The sequence below is a fragment of the Osmerus eperlanus genome, chromosome 6 (genome assembly GCF_963692335.1).
Source record: "Osmerus eperlanus chromosome 6, fOsmEpe2.1, whole genome shotgun sequence".
Lineage (NCBI taxonomy): Eukaryota > Metazoa > Chordata > Actinopteri > Osmeriformes > Osmeridae > Osmerus > Osmerus eperlanus.
In genome coordinates this window covers 13,222,189-13,242,301 of record NC_085023.1, presented here as the reverse complement: position 1 = coordinate 13,242,301, position 20,113 = coordinate 13,222,189, and the positions used below count along the sequence as shown (strand labels likewise).

General features: G+C 46.2%; 1 protein-coding gene across 5 annotated transcripts in view; it reads left to right on the top strand.

The window, feature by feature from the left end:
• psda (pleckstrin and Sec7 domain containing a) overlaps positions 1-20,106 on the top strand; it is a 28,166-nt gene extending 8,060 nt beyond the window's left edge. For 3 of the 5 annotated variants that reach the window (XM_062463597.1, XM_062463599.1, XM_062463598.1), the window contains exons 3-17: positions 1-112; positions 645-1,248; positions 1,449-1,922; positions 7,066-7,257; positions 7,444-7,524; positions 7,621-7,733; positions 7,955-8,013; positions 8,375-8,464; positions 13,503-13,546; positions 16,044-16,234; positions 16,405-16,475; positions 16,562-16,719; positions 16,946-17,090; positions 17,362-17,505; positions 17,781-20,106. In XM_062463597.1, coding sequence (XP_062319581.1) covers positions 1-112; positions 645-1,248; positions 1,449-1,922; positions 7,066-7,257; positions 7,444-7,524; positions 7,621-7,733; positions 7,955-8,013; positions 8,375-8,464; positions 13,503-13,546; positions 16,044-16,234; positions 16,405-16,475; positions 16,562-16,719; positions 16,946-17,090; positions 17,362-17,505; positions 17,781-18,074 — 2,772 coding nt within the window. In that variant the 3' untranslated portion in view covers positions 18,075-20,106. Of the gene's footprint in view, positions 113-644; positions 1,249-1,448; positions 1,923-3,419; positions 4,152-5,961; positions 6,061-7,065; positions 7,258-7,443; positions 7,525-7,620; positions 7,734-7,954; positions 8,014-8,374; positions 8,465-13,502; positions 13,547-16,043; positions 16,235-16,404; positions 16,476-16,561; positions 16,720-16,945; positions 17,091-17,361; positions 17,506-17,780 lie in introns of those variants that run through there. The other 2 variants (XM_062463600.1, XM_062463601.1) reach the window with 2 other exon arrangements.
• The last annotated feature ends 7 nt before the right edge of the window (positions 20,107-20,113 follow it).

The following is a 20,113-nucleotide window of genomic DNA, read 5'->3' as shown; positions in this document are numbered from 1 at the left end:
TCTGACAGCGGTTCCTCCGCTCTGGACCCATTGTACCGCTCCCAGAAGATGGCTCGGGCCAAGTGGGAGTTTTTGTTTGGAACCTCTTCAGAGGACGGCCATGAAGTTAAAGGTTGGCTGCCTCGTCCGGACTAAGCTCCAATCCACTCTGCTTTGCTGTTCTCCAATTCAGACGCTTTCGTCATCCACTTGTCCTTATCAGGCTGCTAGCTTCACAAGGCTTGTGTAATCCAATTACCTGTGCCTTGAAGGCCACCCACAGGCTGAGACCTTTTCAACTCTGATACACTCAGACTGCACTCGTCCTCTGCTTACTAACAACTCACAAACATTGACTTTGTTTACCTTTATACGGCTGACACTTAATAGCTTCATAGACCCCCACTTTGACCCATAGTTTTTGCTAAGAAGACCAAAAAAGAGGGATTGATGTCAATTAGCTGTGTTAATTATCAATTTCTTCGGTTTTCTTAAAAGTGTCATTCTTTTAAAGACTTTGTTCATCACAAAAATGACTTTTACAAAATGACTTGCAATTTTAACTAATTTTGTTATACTTATGTTTCTGTGGGAATGAAGGACGTCAATGAATTGGCAGTTGTTGAAGTTGCTAGTTTATTTAAATATGCCTCCTCTCGCTTCAGACGTCCCAGAATCCTCAACAGCGCCCCCCTGTGGCACATCCTGCGCATCTCCCACACCAACTCCTCCCTCCTCTGTCCCCCCGAAGCCCACCAAAGTCTGGCAGGGGCAGAACGACGACAGTAAGAAGTTATCCTTTCATGAGGTACAGCAGGTGGAGGTGGAGCTAATAACACCACCTCCAGCCATCACGGTCGGCACATTGCCCAAGACTGGCATCATCCGGGGAACCGTCAAGTACTCGGAGACGGACCTGGATGCTGTGCCTCTACGCTGCTACAGAGAGACCGACCTGGATGAAGTGATGCTAGCTGAGGAGCAGGCTGAGGCTGAGGCAGCTGCTGAGGCTGAGGCAGCTGCTGAGGCTGAGGCAGGGGAAGAGTTGGAGGTGGACTCTGCGTTCGGCAGTAACCGGAGCGTCCTAGGCACCTCGGCGTCCAGCGCCAGCCCCATGGAGGGGGCCTTGTACCCCCACACAGACGGGGAGGAAGAGGACCTGGAGGAGGAGGGGGTGGTGAGCTGGGCCAGTGTGAGGATGCAAGGGGACAAGAAGAGGCAGCACGCTTCCCAGGAGGAGGACCAGGTGTACAGTCGACTACTCAAGGGGTGAGACAAAGGCTTCAGACACCTTACACATGGACCATAGCTTTGTGAATAAGTATGTGACAGGTAAACTGTTATCCCTTTCAATCTTGGGTAAGGGTATTTTGAAATGCACACACTGAAGTACAATCGGGATATCAACAGTTTTATAGTATATTATCGATAATGTAGTTTTTATCGAATACTTTTGTTTGTCCCTGCAGTCCCCTGAACAATGTAGCAGAAGCCCTCAAGTCCCCCGTGGCACTGACAAGCCCTCGCAGGATCTCTGCCGACCAACTGGATTCCTTTAGCCGCCATTTTGAGAGTATCATCGAGTCTCACCGGGCCAAAGGCACCTCCTACAGCAGCCTGGACAGTGTTGAGCTCCTAGCCTCCAGTGGCCTGCCTGTCTTCACCTTCGACCTCCCCACTCTCACCCCAGAGATCCAGAGCCAGATCTGTGAGAGTGCCAGAGCCATCATTGAGCTGAGCTTCGCCCCCCTCGCCAAGCCTGACTCCCCTGGCGCGTCGGAGAACTCCCGCTCAGAGCCCTCCCTGGTCTCCTCAGGGGAGGGGTCCAGCAGCCCCTCACTGGGCAGCTTCACCCCTGGACGGAAGGTGAGGGCAGACAGAGATTGGCGTCGGGCGAATAATCGGGATGGCTGGCGCAAGGCAAACTCTGCCCCCTCGCTCAGGTGGGTGTGGAACATTAAAACCACAAAATGATTTGTTTTGGTTGTGCTGAAACTTTCTCTGGTACACGACAACATTCATAATCACACCTGGATGATTGATTTGATTTAGACATGTTCATGTTAATAGAATGTGTACTGTAAATAAGATGGCCGGGTTTTGGTTCAAAATCTGATTTTGATGGTTTGTTTCCCATAGCAATGCTATTTGTGTGAATTGTTGAAATAATCTTGTGGGTATAGGAGAATAGACTTGTGAACGATCCTTTTCAGAAATACATTTCCACCACAAGATGGAGCTAAAGAAACATAAAACAAAATTATTCATGCTGTTTTGACAGAAGTTTGCCATTATTGGTGGGGTATGGTTGTGGTTATAGATCCAGGTTTAGGGCTGACAGACTGTGAATTTTAAACTGGAATCATGAATCGTGTTAGTGGCAAGAAAACAGACATATGTCAAACACTTGGCTCCAAATAACAAATCAAATCCTGCTTCTGATGGAGTTAGTAAATCTGTACATTCCAGAATATCTTGGAGCTTTGTCATGCTTGGGGGTTGACTGGGCCAATCAGGGAGTGTCTATTTGTGTTGACACAGAGTGTAAAAGCATACTATGTAGATCCATTCACTGCGTCAGCGATAAGTCACTGGTTTCACTAACAGGACAAACTGTTGAGTAAAACCTCTTTTGCTGTGCCACCTGGCTCCCTTTCTCTCTCCTTTCCTGCCAGACGGCCAATCAGATCTGGAGCTCAGCCAACCATACTTGGTTACCTTGGCAACTTGAGATTAACTTCCTGGACCGTGTGATTTCAGGGTTTAAAATAGAAAAAAAGTTGAATGGGCTGAGTTGAGTGTGAGGTCGCCCACTGCTTTTGACAGCCGAGTTACCGTGAGGATACGTATCTAGACTGGCAGGGCTCACAGAACATGGGACTCGGTTTTGTATACGAAACCACAAATCCTCAACTTTAGGTTAGGTCGGTTGACTCCAGTCCAGAGCTGACCATTTCAAGGATTTGCTTTTGTAAAATAGTTGACTTTCAGTAAGTAATCAGCTCACATCAGTTTGCTGATCTGCACACTGAGACTCATTGTGCTGTGCCGAGCAGTTGTTGGGGGAGTGGAGGGTCTGTGTGCGGGGGTGGGGTTCTTATGTTTGGCAGATGGTACAACAGGATTTATAAATGGCTCAAATAAAAGTTTTGTCCCTCATAGAACAAATACAAATTTTCCATGTAGAAACTATATTTTGATTAATGATGTCATGCTGGACATTGTCCTTCACTTCCGTTAGTGTTGTCTAAATCGAATACATAGACAGGAACAGAGAGGATAATATGTTCAATAAAATGTCAATATAAACAGAAATTGTAAAAAAAAAAAAAAAATTGTACGAAACGTAGAAAGAAGGAGTCAGTGGAATAAAGAATCTAGGTAAGGCTAGACAAAGAAAGGAAAAGAGAGGGAATGAGGGGGAGGCTCAGGCCAGAGAGAGGAAATGCATACCTTCTCCAGAGGCGGAAAATAGCCCAGCTGATCCGCACAGGGAGAGCGAGAGAGAGAGTGAAAGAGAGAGGGACAGAGAGAGGCATAAACACAGACAGACACACTGCCAGAGGAGAGAGAGCGAGAACAAGAGAAAGTCGATGAGAAAGAGAGTGAAAAGGAGAATCATTTGGAGTGCCGAGCATTCGGAGGGTGAGGGGAAAGGCAGACCAAGCGCTTGGATCAGAGCGGAGAGAGTTCAACAGGGATCTGGTCAAGTTATTACCACAAGCTGGGAACACCGGCTTGGAGAGGGAGGGAGGGAGGGGGGAATGCAGACGGAAAGAGAGGGGGAGGAATGAAGAGAGAGCTTGGAGAGAGGCACACAGAGTGTAGAGGAGAGGATCAACAGGGTAAAACCACAAGATTAGGGGTGAGTCAGTGAGAGAAGTTCCAGACACACAGAAGAAGATATCACGACTATCATGTTGTGAAATGCAGCATGAGGATTGTACCAGCCTGAAAACGGTTCAATTTCTGGCGGCCTATTGGATGGCAGAATCCATGTGGGCTCTGGGACAGACGGTTGATTGGCAGGCTTACCTCACTGCCGAGTGCCGAGGCTGGGTGTGAAGGGGTGGGACTCGCAGGCACAACATGGCTCACTATTTGCTATGCTGGGGGGGCGGAGCTTTGGAGGACAGATACCTGTATGCCCCCCCATACCCAGCTGTCTACCGGTGAGTATATCAGTCACTGGCCTGGCTCTGTCTCTCCTGCAGTCTGTCTGTCTCTCTGTCCGTGTGCCTGCGTGCTGGCCTGTGTTCCCTTGCCTGGCTGGACCCAAACACAGGGCAGACAAAGACAGCTTTCCTCATGATGGTTACTTTGTCGTTCATTCGGACGAATTGTGTTGGTAGAACATCATGAGGTGTTGTGACGGACAGGATGGTCCTTATTACCCATTACTAGTCTGCCTCTGTTGACCCGCTGATTGTTAACAGTCGTTAAATGGCCTTACACACTATTAAGTGACGGAAGACCTCGTGTGCATTTCGTTGATTTACTCACAGCACATGGACAGAGAGGAAGAGAGAGAGACAGACAGTAAATAGTGAAGTGATAAGCTGTTTGTGGCACCTAGTGTGGTTATTAATAGGGTGTGATAAATGCGTGTCCAGTACCTTAGCTCCTGGCGTCAGCCTCGTTTACTGACAGTTTACCTGATAGAACAAAGTCTAATGAGATCAGCCTGCACGCTTGGCCTAAGCAAGAAACTGCATCTCTATTGCAGTTTTTTTGTCGAGACGTTGAGATTTGTACAGTGAAACGAAAAGCTTACAAGAAGCTTTGCAGAATAATTCATGGGCAGATGTTTGGTCTAAAGCATTTCTGGTAACTTGAGAATCCCTGATAAGACACTACTGAATCAGCAGAATGAGTTAGCAGTATGTCTGGTTTTGTAAATAAACAGTCTTATCATTCTGGTATGCTCTGCAAATGGGATTCACGATCAGGGTCATATTTTTGCTTGAAAGCTTTTGGATGTGAAAGGGTTTGAATCATTTTGTTTTGTGTCAGAAGGAGTTGTTCTTCCAAGTTAAAGCAACACTTCATTAAATAATTCACCCCTGAAACTGAAACTCACAGCAATCCTCAACCACAAAGAAACTAGAAAGTCTTAATGATCCCATAGGGATAGTTGGACGCTTCATAGAATGTTCCGGATTGGAAGTGACCACAAACTCCAACACAAAATATTTTCCTTTAAGGCCTTTGTAGGCACAGTGTGGAGTGAGATCGTCTTTCGTGACTGAGGAATGTGCTGGGAAAAAGAGGATAGGTCAAACAAAGGGATTGGTGTCTACTTTCTTACCTCAGGTTCTGAGTTCCGTTTACTGACCACAAGCTCTAATCAGTCTCACTGAATCTCTTTCCCATGGGAGTGACTTTGCATAGAGCGTACACCAAGTGAAACGATGTGATCCAGTGTGTAGCTTATTTAGGCTATCTTCAAGAAGTGGTCATCGACTGAGCCAGTGGGTGTTCCTTTTTTGACTCTTCCCATGTGAGTCAGTCTTTGGCAAGAAAGTAGACGGAGCAACCTCGCAAGGCAACTCGTTTCGAAAACGTAACGTCGTTCATAAAACAGTGAATCATTACACCTTATAAATATAAAACCATTTATTTCATAGTGCATTGGGGCATTTGTAAGCCTCTGGCCTAGTTTCCATATTGTGGCTTTTCTCCCTTTGTGGACGCTGTTTAATGCTCCTTTCTAGAGCAGCTAAAAGAACATTAGCCTGCCGCACCCTGGAAAAAGAAGCCCAAGCGTCTTTTTTCTCTCTTTCTGTGGGGAGGATCATAAACCCATTGTTTTAAGAATAAACAAACCCCCCCCCTCCATCCTCCTGATCTCCTCCCCCACCTCTTTTGTGGTGGACTATCCTGTTAGTAAGGAATGCCTTTAGAGGGCCAGAGGAATGAACCAAATATCTCTGACTGATAGGGGTGTTCGGAAGCCTTGAGACACAGTACGTTGCTTATTTTACTGTGGAGGTGTGACAGGAGGCATGTGTCACTATGATCAAGGGACTGAGTGGCTCAAGGCAAGGGGACATTTAACTAAGGGACCATGCTGCTAACTCGGTAGGGCAACAAACTTAAACTTATGTGGCTGAGTCTGGCATACAGTGCGGTCATGACTTGTGTGTTTTGAATGAAAGTGATTATGTGATTTTTATCTGCCTTCTAATCTGAAATTGAAGTGACCTTAGATCTTTGTTTTTATTGACTGGTTCTCAGAATATACATTTGATTACTCCTGAGAACTGTCCATTGCAAACATTTGGACCTATATCACTGTACGTAACATGATCTACCAATCACCAAACGTGTCTCATACTTTCCTGAAATGCAACAAATTGATAATCCATTAAGAATACACCGTCCAGAAAGTGGCAGTCTGTTCCGCCAACCTTTTACTGTTCTGAGATTTTATTTATAACGGTCTATTTGTGTCTAGTCACACGTACGTACACACATACACACCCTGTTCATGTTATTTAGCCAGTCAATAAATAAAGAGACTCTTATCAGGGGTCATGTTCAAACTTGGTGACACCTGATAGGTTAAACGGGGCGTCTATTTTTATTGACTATGTGTAGCATATATACGATGTTTTATATGAAGTGGTTGTAAGGAAGTACACGAATGATGGGGGATCTGTAGTAACTAGTACTATAGTAAATGGGGTAGTAGCACCTGCTAGCTCACATGTTACTGACCACATTAGCACTAACAAGAACTCTTGTTCCGCTTGTTCAACAGCACAGATGTACTTGATGTACTGTTCTCTGTGACCTACAAAACCTGGTACTTTAGTCACATTAAAAGTATGTTTTATATATATATATACAATACGTTATACCTGCTAAATGTTTCATTCAATGAATACTTAGTTGGTTAGCTTTCATCCATGCATGGTATCCCACTGAGAAACATCTCACTTGTGCAAGGTATGCCAAAATCATACAAAAATATACAATACAATGAATACAAAAAATAATCCTGAATACAAAAGTGAAGTGAACTGAAGGGGATCCGTGCCATGCTGTTACTGAGTGGTCCGTGTCTCCTGGTCCTGTGCCCAGGGAGAAGCCGGGCCACCGGGCCCCAGACCCCTTCCCCCAGCAGGATGTCGGAGAGCGCCTGGCCCAAGCCAGTTCAGAGACCCTGACCAATGGGAACAAGGCCGACCTGCAGGCGGCCAAACGCCTCGCCAAACGCCTCTACAACCTGGACGGCTTCAGGAAGTCTGACGTGGCTAGACACCTCAGCAAGAAGTGAGCAGACACAAATTTGAGCCCACAACCTTTGGATACCTTCTATTTGTGTGTGTGTGTGTGTGTGTGTGTTCTTATGTTTCTGTGTATGTTTTCTTAACCAAATCCTAACCAAATGAGTGTCATCCCACCAGTGTTGAGCTAAATCCTTATTTCAATTATTCGGATGTTTGCTTGTTTCTACAGTAATGAATTCAGCAAAATGGTAGCAGAGGAGTATCTCCGTTACTTCAACTTCACAGGACTAACTATTGACCAGGCCCTCAGGTAGGTTACCTAAATATGTACATTAGGACATAGATCTAGTCCACACTATGAATACTGTATTCTCCCACTAAGCTTCTGTGTGTTTTCTGGCGTCAGAGCTTTCTTAAAGGAGTTTGCCCTCATGGGAGAGACACAGGAGAGAGAGCGAGTCCTGTCCCATTTCTCAAGCAGATACCTTCAATGCAACCCCAACGCAATACCATCTGAAGGTACGCTAGAACAGAATGGACTGTGTGCATTGTGACGGAATCACTAAATAGAACCCGACTGCCCTGTTTTAGCCCTGTGGGCGGCCGCAGGAGCGTTTGTGTGCCCGTGTCTGAAGATTTCCTAAAATGCTCTCCAAAGAAGCTGTTTTAATACTGGCCACTGTGAGGCACTCATTCACTCTCCATTCACTAGGTGTCCCTGTGTTTGTTCTCTCCTCCAGACAGCGTGCACACTCTGACTTGTGCGTTGATGCTGCTCAACACAGACTTGCATGGGCATGTGAGTACACAAAGTATGGCAGGCTGGATATGTACACCCAGGTCTCATGGTATCGTAGGTAACACGTGATATTCACGGCAGTGACGTAACCCAGGGGTGTGCCCACAGGTTGACAGCAATTGGTAGATTGACATGTGGTCATAGGTTTGTACTTGCTAACATGCAAACAGGTTGGTAATACCAGTCAATTACTGAGTTCAACCCAAACAATTTGTGTTTTTTTTTTACCCAAGGAGAAACCTATGTGGCAAAAATGTTTGCCCCTTTGGTCTTGGCAGCACTCACATACACTTGGAGATTCATGAGCGGTTTCTTTGAGTATATTTGAAAGATTTAATTGAGTTTTGGTCTTTGCCTGTAGAACATCGGGAAGAAGATGTCCTGCCTTCAGTTCTTCACCAACCTGGAAGGGCTGAACGATGGAAAGGATTTCCCCAAAGAACTTCTCAAGGTCTGTGGCGAGTCACACCAAGTGCAGTAGAACACACACAAACAGTGACGCGCGCACACGCACACACACACGTAAACACACATGGGTCTTTATTACTCGATTGTAAGGGTTGCTTTGTGTACAGTTCTGTTTTTGAACATGTTCAATGCGCACAGATGTTGAGCACCCTGAGCCAACAAAGACCTACTCTCTCTCTCTCTCTCTCTCTCTCTCTCTCTCTCTCTCTCTCTCTCTCTCTCTCTCTCTCCCTCCCTCTCACCTGGTGCCTCGCTCCTGTGAACACCATCACCTCCTACTTCCCTGTTTTCATTTTGCCTTCCCTCTCTCCCCTTTACACTCCCTAAGCGTAGTCTCTCCTTCCACATTGTATCACCCAGTAGAACTTAATGTTTATTTATCCTGCTCTTTTTTTAAATTAAAGATTAAATTAAACAGCAGTAATACTGGCTGTAACAGCAGTAGCAGTACCTGCTGTAACAGCAGTAGCAGTAATACTGGCTGTAACAGCAGTAATACTGGCTGTAACAGCAGTAGCAGTAATACTGGCTGTAACAGCAGTAATACTGGCTGTAACAGAAGTAGCAGTACCTGCTGTAACAGCAGTAGCAGTAATACTAGCTGTAACAGCAGTAGCAGTACCTGCTGTAACAGCAGTAGCAGTAATACTGGCTGTAACAGCAGTAATACTGGCTGTAACAGCAGTAGCAGTACTACTGGCTGTAACAGCAGTAGCATTAATACTGGCTGTAACAGCAGTAGCAGTACTTGTTGTAACAGCAGTAGCAGTAATACTGGCTGTAACAGCAGTAGGAGTACCGTCTGTAACAGCAGTAGCAGTAATACTGTCTGTAACAGCAGTAGCAGTTACAGCATCAGCAGTGACAGTATGTGCAGTAACAATAGCATTAGCTACAGAAACATTAGCAGCAGTAACAGTAGAAACAGAAGCAGCATTAATAGTAGCCCACAACGCAGGCTGTTTTTCTCCTCAGGCTTTCTATGTAAACTATTCATATCAGACATCCGCTCAGCTCTGAGTGCTCCACAAACAAGAATGTTCCGTTTGCATTCTCCTCCCTTTAACTCCCTTTAAACGTTTGTTTATTTCCTGTTTGTCTGTCTGTCCATGCGCCTGTCCATACCGTATCTAACGATTTGGATTCCAGGGGATATTAAAGCACTCTGAGAGATTATATATGATCAACAGGTGTGGGTGTGTTGGCGTGTGTGTATGTGTGTTCATGCAGAGGGGGAGTACGGTACTCAGTGGGGCAGGGCTCATATGGTAAATTACTGGCGCCGGGTGAGAGGGAGGACAGGGCTCTCAGTAAATAGGACTGTGGCTGCCACACGGCCCCCTACTGAGATGAGCGTTTTGTCACGGTATTATCATAAAGGCGTTTGAAATCGCTCTCTGTCTCCCTCTCTATCTCACTTGCTGCACCCTCCTCCTCTCTCCCCACACGCACACACACACACACTCTCTCTCCCTCTTGTATTCCTCCCCCTCCCCTTTTATTCCCCCTCTTCTGGCTGCTTCTTTCTCTTCTGTCCTCCCCTTTCTCCTCTCTCTCCCACTCTGTCCTTACTTCTCTCCAGCTCCACTCCCCTCGTCAGTGAGTTCTCTCTGAGTAATACAGCCCGTGTCTCTTGGGTGGGAATTATGCAGGCTATGATAATGTGTGGACAGCGGGGTCTGGTGTAACTGTGTTTCTTTACATGTGTCAAGGGCATGATTCTCGCTCACTGTGCAACACATGAACATGCCCAGTAACACTGTATACTCTCACATTGCCACTGGCAATGAGAAGTTATTCTCATCAGTACAGTGTTTTGATAACCGTGCTTGCTACTTTTGGATTTGGATTTTATGTGTTGCAGATATTCAAGGTGTCGAAAAATCGCAGTGCCTTCTAGGTGTGATTGATGGTCTCCAAATGATTTCCCAGAAATATTTACTTGGAACTGAAATGACTGCAGTATTTTAAGACACATTGTGATTGCTTCCTCACATCTTCTGGTCAAATTTTTCTACCCCATCCCATCAAATCAACAAATACATATAAGGAAATAAGTCTAGGGGTTCATAAGGAATTTGCAGTTTGGTTATTCGGTGATTCCAGTTTTTGATGTGAGGTATGAGGTCATATCCTGTCTAGGTAAACCCATCAGAGCTTTAGCTCCTGCTACCCTGTGATAAGGTAGCTGCTGCTTTTTATTTTGGTCTGGATGAAATAGCACCTCTGTCTCTGGACTGGCCAGACTGTGACAGACTATCTCTCCTAGACATAGCATCTTCTCTGGCTCACATATATATGTGTGTGTCCATGAGAGTCTGTGGGATTTATGGGATGGTGTCCTGTGCCACTGTGTCCTACCAATAGAAAACAGTTAGGTGACAGTGTTTGGAGACAGGACTGAAAGAAAGAGGTCATGTTTGAGTAAAGCCAGTCTCCACAGCTACTGAGCAAAGCACTGATACTTAGAGGATGTCGCCCTGTCTGTCTGACAGAGATAGAAAGAGACAGGTGCACCATACGTTTTATGGTGATTCATCACCGATTCATTTTGTTAGTCATAGTCAAACTTCTATCACCTTAACCCCTCTGAGTGACATGGGTTTGAACTTCATCTGGAATTGCTTCCGGCTATTACCTGATTGGTGGAAGCTGGATGATGGATTATTTGCTGTAATATCCTTAAAATGTTGATTTATGTTATAAATTCTTGCCATTATGTTTTGGACCAGGGTCTTAACTGCTCCACACATAATCTGTACATTATTCATCACATTTAGAAATATTTTAGGTTCTAGGTGCAGTAAAGAATATAGTTCACTCTTTTCCAGATCGCTAAATATGGTATTAAATACATCTTTGGCTGAAATCGCAGTCTGAATTTAAGCATAGACAGAGGAACAAGGAACTGTGTTTAAGAAATCCTTATAGGGAGCTGTGTGATTGACACTTGGAGGAAGGAGGGATAAGAGCTCAAACGTGGATCAGGATTCGCTGCTCAGGCAGAGAGAAATGCGCATTGAGAGAGAGAGTGAGAAAGGAGAGGGAGAGAGAGAAGAGAGGGAGGGAGTTGTTTTGTCATTGCAATTCGGTTCATCTTTCAAGCAGCTGCACCCCACGAATAAGAGGCATCTCCAGGTATTTTTGTAAAGATTCTAACAGAAGGGAGGGAGAGACACACAGGCTCTTTTCATCACAAAAGAGAGGGATTTTCAGGAGAGAGAAAAGGGGTCCAGGCGAGAAGGGAGCCAACGCGAGTGGATGTGAGGAACCGTTTCAGAAGTTTCTGGACCCCGGACGATCGTGGAATACAGACGGCGAACCGAGAAGCGAGTGGAAAAGAATAGAGAGACAGAACTAGGGAACTCTCCTTGTCCTTACAGTGGTGTGAGAACCCTGCCATTGTCGGGGGAGCAACAGGATAAACAGTGCCCGGTCTCTCACCGCTCCCTCTCTCTGTTTTCATCCTGCTCACCTGCTCCTCTCGGCCTCCATCTGTAATTACTGCCTGGGATGAGGTCCCGGGGTAGGATGCGTTGTGAAATCAACTGGAGGGGCCTCTCATAGAGTTTGTGTGTGTGTGTATGTGAAACTCTCTCCCCTCTGTCTGCCCGTGACGCTTCCGTCGGTTTGTGTGATTGTGTGTGTGCCCAGACGTATGCACTAGATTGCACGGAACTGCATTGTACTGTACATATTAGAGCTCCGTCGTTTTAAGTGAACGTTATAATTCTTTGGACTTTTTCCGTTTGTTGTTCAACTGTTGGCGTGTGTATATCGGATGGTGCGTGGGTGCGTGGAGGTAGTCCCGAGAGTATCACAGGTTGTTGGTGAATCTCTAGTGCGTACTTATCAGAGACTGTGTGCTTCAAAAATGTACAAACAGCTAGACGACGGCGTTTGGCATTAGTGTGAACCATCAACACTGCCAGATATCACAGCTACAGAAACACAAGGGGACACCAAGTTCCCCAGAAAACATGGTGACAACAGATTCCTCATCACACCATATTTGATGTGACAGTCCTAGCAAAGCATGTCGCCTACATAGGGACGCATTCTTGAGAAGACTGATTTATTAACACAAAATGTGAGTTTTGACATGGAATGGGCACTGAATTAATTCCAGTGGCACAGAACAGTTTTCTCCCATGCATAATGAATACTACAAGATCCATAATGCATCAGCTGGGGTTCCCGTTGAGACCCATGTGACCCTCTCCAGAGTTTACTCAAAAGTCCTTCAAACTGACTGCAACTTCCAGCCTAGATAGGGTACATCCCTCTACCTGCCTGGACAGTAAAACACCTCATCTCATCTCAGCCATCTGTTTTCAGTCCGTCTCTCTGTATCTTCTCTGCACCTCAGAATATCTAAATTCTTGAAATCAACAGAAGACATAAAAAGAAGTTGTATATAAAATAAAAAAACTTGGGAACTTTTCTTCACTTAGTCCTCGTCAAAGAAGCCATATCTCACTGGGCCCCGCTCCTATTGGCCTGTCAGCATGATTGGCGTGAACAGCATCCACTCAACGGGCCGAATGCGCTCCCGCTCTCTTTGCTCGGTGCGCTCTGGGCGGGACTTCAGAGTGATGGACCCCTTCCGGTACCCCCGCGCCCCGCGCTCTCGCTCTCTCAAACCCATGGCGTTCCCCGACCTGCTGGGCAAGACCCAGGATGGACAAAACCACCCACAGGCCCGCAAGAAGAAGGTACCGCCTTCACCGCCAGCCTCGTCTCACTGGAGCCATCTGCATGTTCTGATTGGCGCCCTACAGGGCATCAACAATGATCCTTTCATTGGCTGCTTGTGTCATCCCATCTGGCTAGGGTGACTGGATGAATCACCAAACTGTGTCTTGCTATGATGTAGGACATTGTGATGTTGTTTGAGGTTGTTTGGGTCAGGTTGCCATTATTCTCATCACACACACGCACACACACACACATACTGTCCACCCCCCCCCCCCCCCCCCACCCCCAGAGTTTGACCGTTTTTCTCTTCTCGTTGTTTCCAGGCCTTATACAACTCCATCAAGAATGAGAAGCTCCAGTGGACCATGTAAGTACAGCATACTTAGCGCACGAGTCATTCGTTTACACTGTAATGGGTCTGCTCTGGAGACGTTTAGTCTGGACGCTGCACAGACAGCTCCAACAGCTGCCCCGCACAGGAAAGTGTACGACACGCCAAGAAAATCCATGAGGTGATTGAATAGGCCATAGAGGCACTTGTTATCGGTAATCAACCAGTCTGCCCTCAGCTACTCAGACCGTCCTGTCCGCAGGCCCCAGTAGTCTGGGCCAGAGAGGAAACCAAGTGCCAAGGGCTGCTATTCTGGACCTGGCCTTCATGCTGCCCTGAGCCCCTAATTTAAGACTTTGGTTCGCCAGACTTTGTTGCCATGGACACATGTCCCTGCTTGTCTTTCAGTAATTACAGGTCGACGTCTTACTCCGATTCTTAGGCACACGTGCACGCGTGGGTGTGCGTGCACGCACGCACACACACACGCACACACACAAGGCCTTCCAGGATTATTTCTTTTTGGGGGGGGGGGTTCTATAGATTTTGTCTCTCTTTTTCTCTTCCTCCGTCTTGCTCACTTGCACTCTCTCTCTCTCTCTCTCTCTCTCTCTCTCTCTCTCTCTCTCTTCATCTCCTGAAGGGGTGCAGTGGGAGCACCATCTCCTCTCTCATTCTCGTTTACTTTGCACCACTGCTTTAATCTTAGCCTGTCCCGACATCCCCCATGCTCCTTGGTGATCCTCTGTTCTCCCTCTCCTTCTCTCCTTGCCTCTATCGCTCCACCTCTTTTCACTGCTCCTTTCTGTTGTCCTCTTATCCACGTTCTAGGTCTTGTTCTCAGCTTCCTGGTCTTGCTCCTGTTTCCTCTTTTTAAATCCTTTATTTATTTTTTCCCCTCTCCAACATTCTCCTCTCTCATTTTTTTCCCCCTGTCGTTGTCAAACGTCTTTTGATTTTTGGATTCTCTGCATGTCTCCTCCTCATCCATCTGTCTTTCAAATCTCCATCCGTCTCTCCTTTCCTCCTCTCCTCTTCACCATTTGCCTTTGTGGATTCAGAGAGGGCCAGCAGTTACTTAGCAACAGCTGAGTGCTACGATGTAGTGTACAGTATGTGCCAACGGGATCGTCCACTCACCGTACAGTACAGTATCGTGTATATGTATTGACCAACACACGTCGCTGACGCTTGTGCCTGAAAAGTCTCATCTTGGCAGAGCTCTCTGAAAGCCAAATTACAGTGACAGAATCTCATAACAGAGAGTAGTGCCTGGTGTGCACCTTTTGATCACTTGTAGCTTTGATCACGTGCTTCATTGTCAAATCGACGGCGGCTGAGATAAGTTCCAGGAAGGAACACAAAAGACAAAAAGAGGTAGAGAGACCAAGTTGAACTTAGTGAGGAAGAGTGAGTAGCTTTTGAGATAAAGATCTCTGGGGTCCTGGCCAACATCACAGAGAGCGTTAGACTGCACGGCACACACAGCTGTCACGGCAGGAGACAGGGAGACCAGTGGGAGGCTGTGTGTGTGTGTGTGTGTTAGTGTGTGTGTTTCTTAAGCCATCGCAGTGAGACACACGTTGTAGGATGTCTCTCTTCTCATAAGATTTGATCTCATCAAAATGAGGAGGATGGATCCATCTCAATAACCAGAAAAACATTCCAAAACATTTTCTCTGATGTGTGAACCTGGCCTTTTTTGAGAGTTTGAAAAACCGAGACAGTGTCCCTTCATCTGAGGAAGTACCATTTGTGTGTGTGTGTGTGTTTTGTGTGTGTTTTTGTTTGTGTGTACTCTCTGTACACACAACCGCATCGATGCTTGGGTATGCTGAAGCGCAAAGCCCTTCGAGGGTTCTGATTTTGTTTATGTGGAAAGGGCGCTCCTCGCAGGGAGACGGAGGTGGACAGGGCGGTATGACGCAGAACAAGCACTCCCCCACTGACTACCAGCAATTTAGAGCTCATTCATTAATGAGTGTGTTTAAGACTCTCACAGGTTTAGCCTCTTTTTCTCTGTTAATACCCCCCCCTGGGAACGCTACCGAAGCACAGTAGAGCAGGTGAAAGTCACAGCGTTTTTACCACGCAGCATGAACCTGAGGTTAGACCTTACTTCCTTTCGAAGCGGAGCCGATTTCCAGAAGTGTGTTTTGAAGAACAGACTGATACTGTTGTGTGTTACTGGAGGAGAGTACGTAGATCTGTGTTTGCGTTTTAGCGAAGCCTGTCAGAGTTTATTGTTCCAGGGAGTGGGTGATACTAGTGCTCACATGCAGAGGGGGGGGGGGACCCACTTAAGTGAAGGCTCTGGATGTACACTGGTGTAGAAGGATAAATGGATAGGGAGGATGTCAATTTGGGTCATGGACTGTATGAAGACAGTCTTGACAGTTCATCTTAAGGGGAAAGGCTGTGGGTCATTTCACATTTACATGGGAAAACGGTGTTGGTGAAATCTGAATCTCATGCTATACCAAACTGCATTGAGATGTGATGGATTAGGAAGATAACGAACTCGTCTCCATAGTGATGAAGAGGAGCTCCGGAAGTCCTTCTCTGAGTTGGCCGACGTGCGTACCGACTCCGCCTCCCACACGATGAGGCGAGTCGGCAGCGGGGGGAACTCCCTGGTGGGCGTGGCCCAGCAGTCCGACGCCGTTCTCTATAAGAGCGGCTTCCTGGTGAGGAAGGTCCATGCAGACTCTGACGGCAAGAAAAGTACGCCCTCCCCCTACCTGGCAGTATCACATACTGAAGGCTTATCACACACAATGCCTGCCTTCTATGTCTGTATGCTGTGTATAGATGCCATTTATATATTATAAAGTATCTGTAAAAGGAATTTTCTCGCCGGTTGAGCCTTACTGATCATTCCTACTTTTTTTCAGCTCCGCGGGGTAGGAGAGGATGGAAAACCTTCTACCTCACACTAAAGGGACTAGTCCTTTACCTACAAAAGGTAACACGCGAAACCTCCTTTTCAGCCCACCCCAATGCGCCGATTGGCCGCGCGTGACAGTGTCTCGTCCTCTGATTGGCCTGCAGGGGGAGTACTCGCCGGACAGGCAGCTGACAGACGAGGACCTGAAGAACGCCGTTTCCATCCACCACTCTCTGGCCATGAGGGCTACCGACTACAGCAAGAGGCCCAACGTCTTCTACCTGCGCACTGCAGACTGGAGGGTGTTCCTCTTCCAGGCTCCGTCAGTCCCCTCATGCACACAGACAGCCTACTGATTACTACCTCCTTGAGTTATTATGACCCAGACTCCATAGTGGCACTCAGCGAGATGATTGCAAACATAGTTGTACCGTTTAGACCAAATCATACGAGCCAAGTGATCATTTGTGCGTGCAGGATCATGCAAATCGTGTGGCCGCCATTTAGTTATTTGCATCCAATGAATATCCTTCTGTTCTCTGTCGCAGTAATGCCGAGCAGATGCAGTCCTGGATCACGCGCATTAACATCGTGGCGGCCATGTTCTCAGCACCACCTTTCCCAGCAGCCATTGGTTCCCAGAAGAGGTTCAGTCGCCCGCTGCTGCCCGGCTCCAAAACAAAGCTCTCCCAGGTACACTACACTACCCAGAAACCCTCTTTCACACAAAACATGCCCTTTTGGGTCTGTCGTTTATTTGAAAATAAACAAAAACGTCAATCCATTTTTTACATAATACTTGATTAGTTTTACACAAGGAATTTATGTAAAAATTATGTGTTTCATTTATGATATTCATAAAGTAAATACAGGCACTAAAGTACAAGTAGTGGAACTCTGTAGAACATTTGTCCTTGTAGATATCAGTTGTAAAAGGACAAGTGTATCTGGTGTGTGGTCACAGGAGGAACAGGGAAAATCTCACGAGACACGTTTCCGAGCCATCTCCTCTGAGCTGACTGAATTAACCGACGTCCCTCTCGACAAGAAGGTCAAAGGTCGAGAGCTGGAGGAACACAAACAACGTGGGGAGTACCTGGCGTTTGAGGTGAGATACCAACAGCCAAGGTGAATGAGTTTACACAGCTCTGTTGACTGAAATACACAATTGTAATAGGCCTCCAGTATGGAACCGCTAAGCTAACTGTAGGGAGAATGCAAATGAATGATACTCTTCAGCGCTTGGTGATGGGCAGCTTTGCCAATGTCGGCATACACTGCTAATTGCACTGGCTATTGTTTACGGAATCCTATTTACGGTACATAATAGACATCAAATACTCTCCCTTTCTATCTCCCCCTTTGTCTTTGTGTCCTGTTCAGAAAACACGGTATGGGACGTACGCCATGTTACTGAGAGCCAAGATCCGCAGCGGGGAAGAAGACCTGTCTGCCTTCGAGGCTCAGCTCTTTGACGAAGGGGTTCTCCAGAGGGCCCACTCCATGCCCACGGTGGCCCAGCGGAGCAGCGGCAGCCAGGCTAGCAGCACCAGGGAGGGGACCAGTAGAGCCAGCTCCAGTGCTACCAACGCTGCCTCCGGAGGGAGCTCCAAGAAGGGCAGTAAGCGTTCAGACCCCCAGAGACACAGCAGCTACAAACAGGCTGTGAAGCAGTAAGACTGGCGTGGAGGGTGTGTTTGTGTGTGTGTGTGTGTGTGTGTGTGTGGGAGTCAGGGGAGGACAGGCTGGTACAGTATGATGTATGTACTGGAGACTGTGGTGTGCAAGGGGGTTAGGCCCCTCCAGTTCCCTGTACAAGTCTTTTCTGAGTCCCATGACTTGTAAATGAGATGGAGGGAGGGAGGGTGTACAGTATGGAGGGCCTACTGCATGCTTCTCGTCTCTGAAATCACTTGCACTTGGTGGCACAGAACAGTGCAGGCATGGGAATAATGAACATCAATCTGTCCCCTTGGTCTGCCACATGTGACTTCGGTCTCGTCATGAATACAGTATGTATCTAAAATATTCTGCTGGAATACTCTTTTGGACCAAATTATTGTGTATAGCATAAACGGAAATATGAATTTATTTTGAAAGTTGTTGAAGTTCCGCGGGGTAACACAGGATGGAAGATCTTGTTTTGTCCAAATATAGTGAAGTAGTTCAATACATTTGTATATAAAAGCTTTACAGACCCACCTCTGTCAACTATATTAGACACTGAGTTGCCGTGCCGACAGGGTCTGACAGACAGAGCCAGAGCTGCATCGGCCTGTCAAACTGTTGCCATGGAGACTAAGCTGAGCCCATTTCCGTGTCAGAAACCTGAATAAACCAGCATGCCAGGACCTCACCCACCCACAATGCATCTGCGAGGCCCTAGAACAAAACTTTCACCAGACAGCATGTTGCAAGTGAACTAGACAGAGTACACGTGCATTTTAGTTTTGTTACAGTGACCATTCTCTTGGTTAATGTCATTTATAAAAAATGTACTTTACACAATAATTAATTTTGGAGTGGTTAGTCACTCCACTGAACAGATAATAATTAATAGATGAACCACACGTGTTATCAGTTGGATTCATCACAGAGGGTCGCAAACAACATCAAAGACTCTTGAGTTAGAATACATTCAAAGGCTTGGAAGGGAAAAAACAAAAAAGTCTTCTTTTTTTTAATTACCTACTTCAAAGTATGGTTTCATTTTTGCAATAGCTTATTTGACAGATTACACACCGTTCTATATTTGACTACTGGAAAAAAAATGGGTTAACTAAAGGAAATGACACATGGTGGTTGACTGAATGTTAGCATCACGTTTGCGGCCCAAGGGAATGCACATAATCAGTGAACAGAACAGTCCTGAGTGTTGAAATAGCATTGCCTACACATCCAATATAATGTTTTTATACATTAATGTAAATGGCCAAGAATACCATCCACCTACAATAAAATATTACAATACAATGCTATACTACAGGAGAAGGATGGTTTCGGGAGTTTGGGGCTATTTGACTGGATGTGGGTCGACAGCAACAGTGAAGGTCTTTTACTATAAGTACAACTGTTGTAATACATAATCAATTAGTCCAAATATACTCCACCTCCGAGTTGGCTCCCAACATGGTAAGAAAAACAAGTGAAGGAAACTACTGTCTGTGCAGCATTGGCAAGCACTGTAACTCCACAGGGACCAGGCTGGTGTGATACAGGCTGCCATGCAGACAGTAAGAAGCACTGCTGTCTGTCTTCTACAAATGGTGTAAATATACTCATTCTACAGAGCCATAGACAGTAGACCAAGAGGTTCCAGGGCACTCCTAAATACAATCGGTCGGTTCAATCTCACGGAGCACAGGGGATGCACTAGTGTGTTGAATAAGTGGATACGCTTCATCCCCTGTGCACTTTAATGTTAGGACAGAGCTGTGTGGCGACAGAGCTGTGTGGCGAGAGGTTTAAACTATCTATTTTTTTGTGCTGTCAGTCTAGAATAGCATTTTTCTGTATGTATTCCACTTAATTGTGTTTCTGTACATGATTCTATAGATCTGCTCCATCATTATGTACCTTGTTTTTATCACCCTCCATGGTTAGGCTGTACATACTGTCAATAATACGGTGGGATGTTTCTCTCAAATATATACTAAATGGTTTGTATCTTTTGGAGGCATAGAAGAAAAATAAACACATTTTGAAAGCATTCCCTG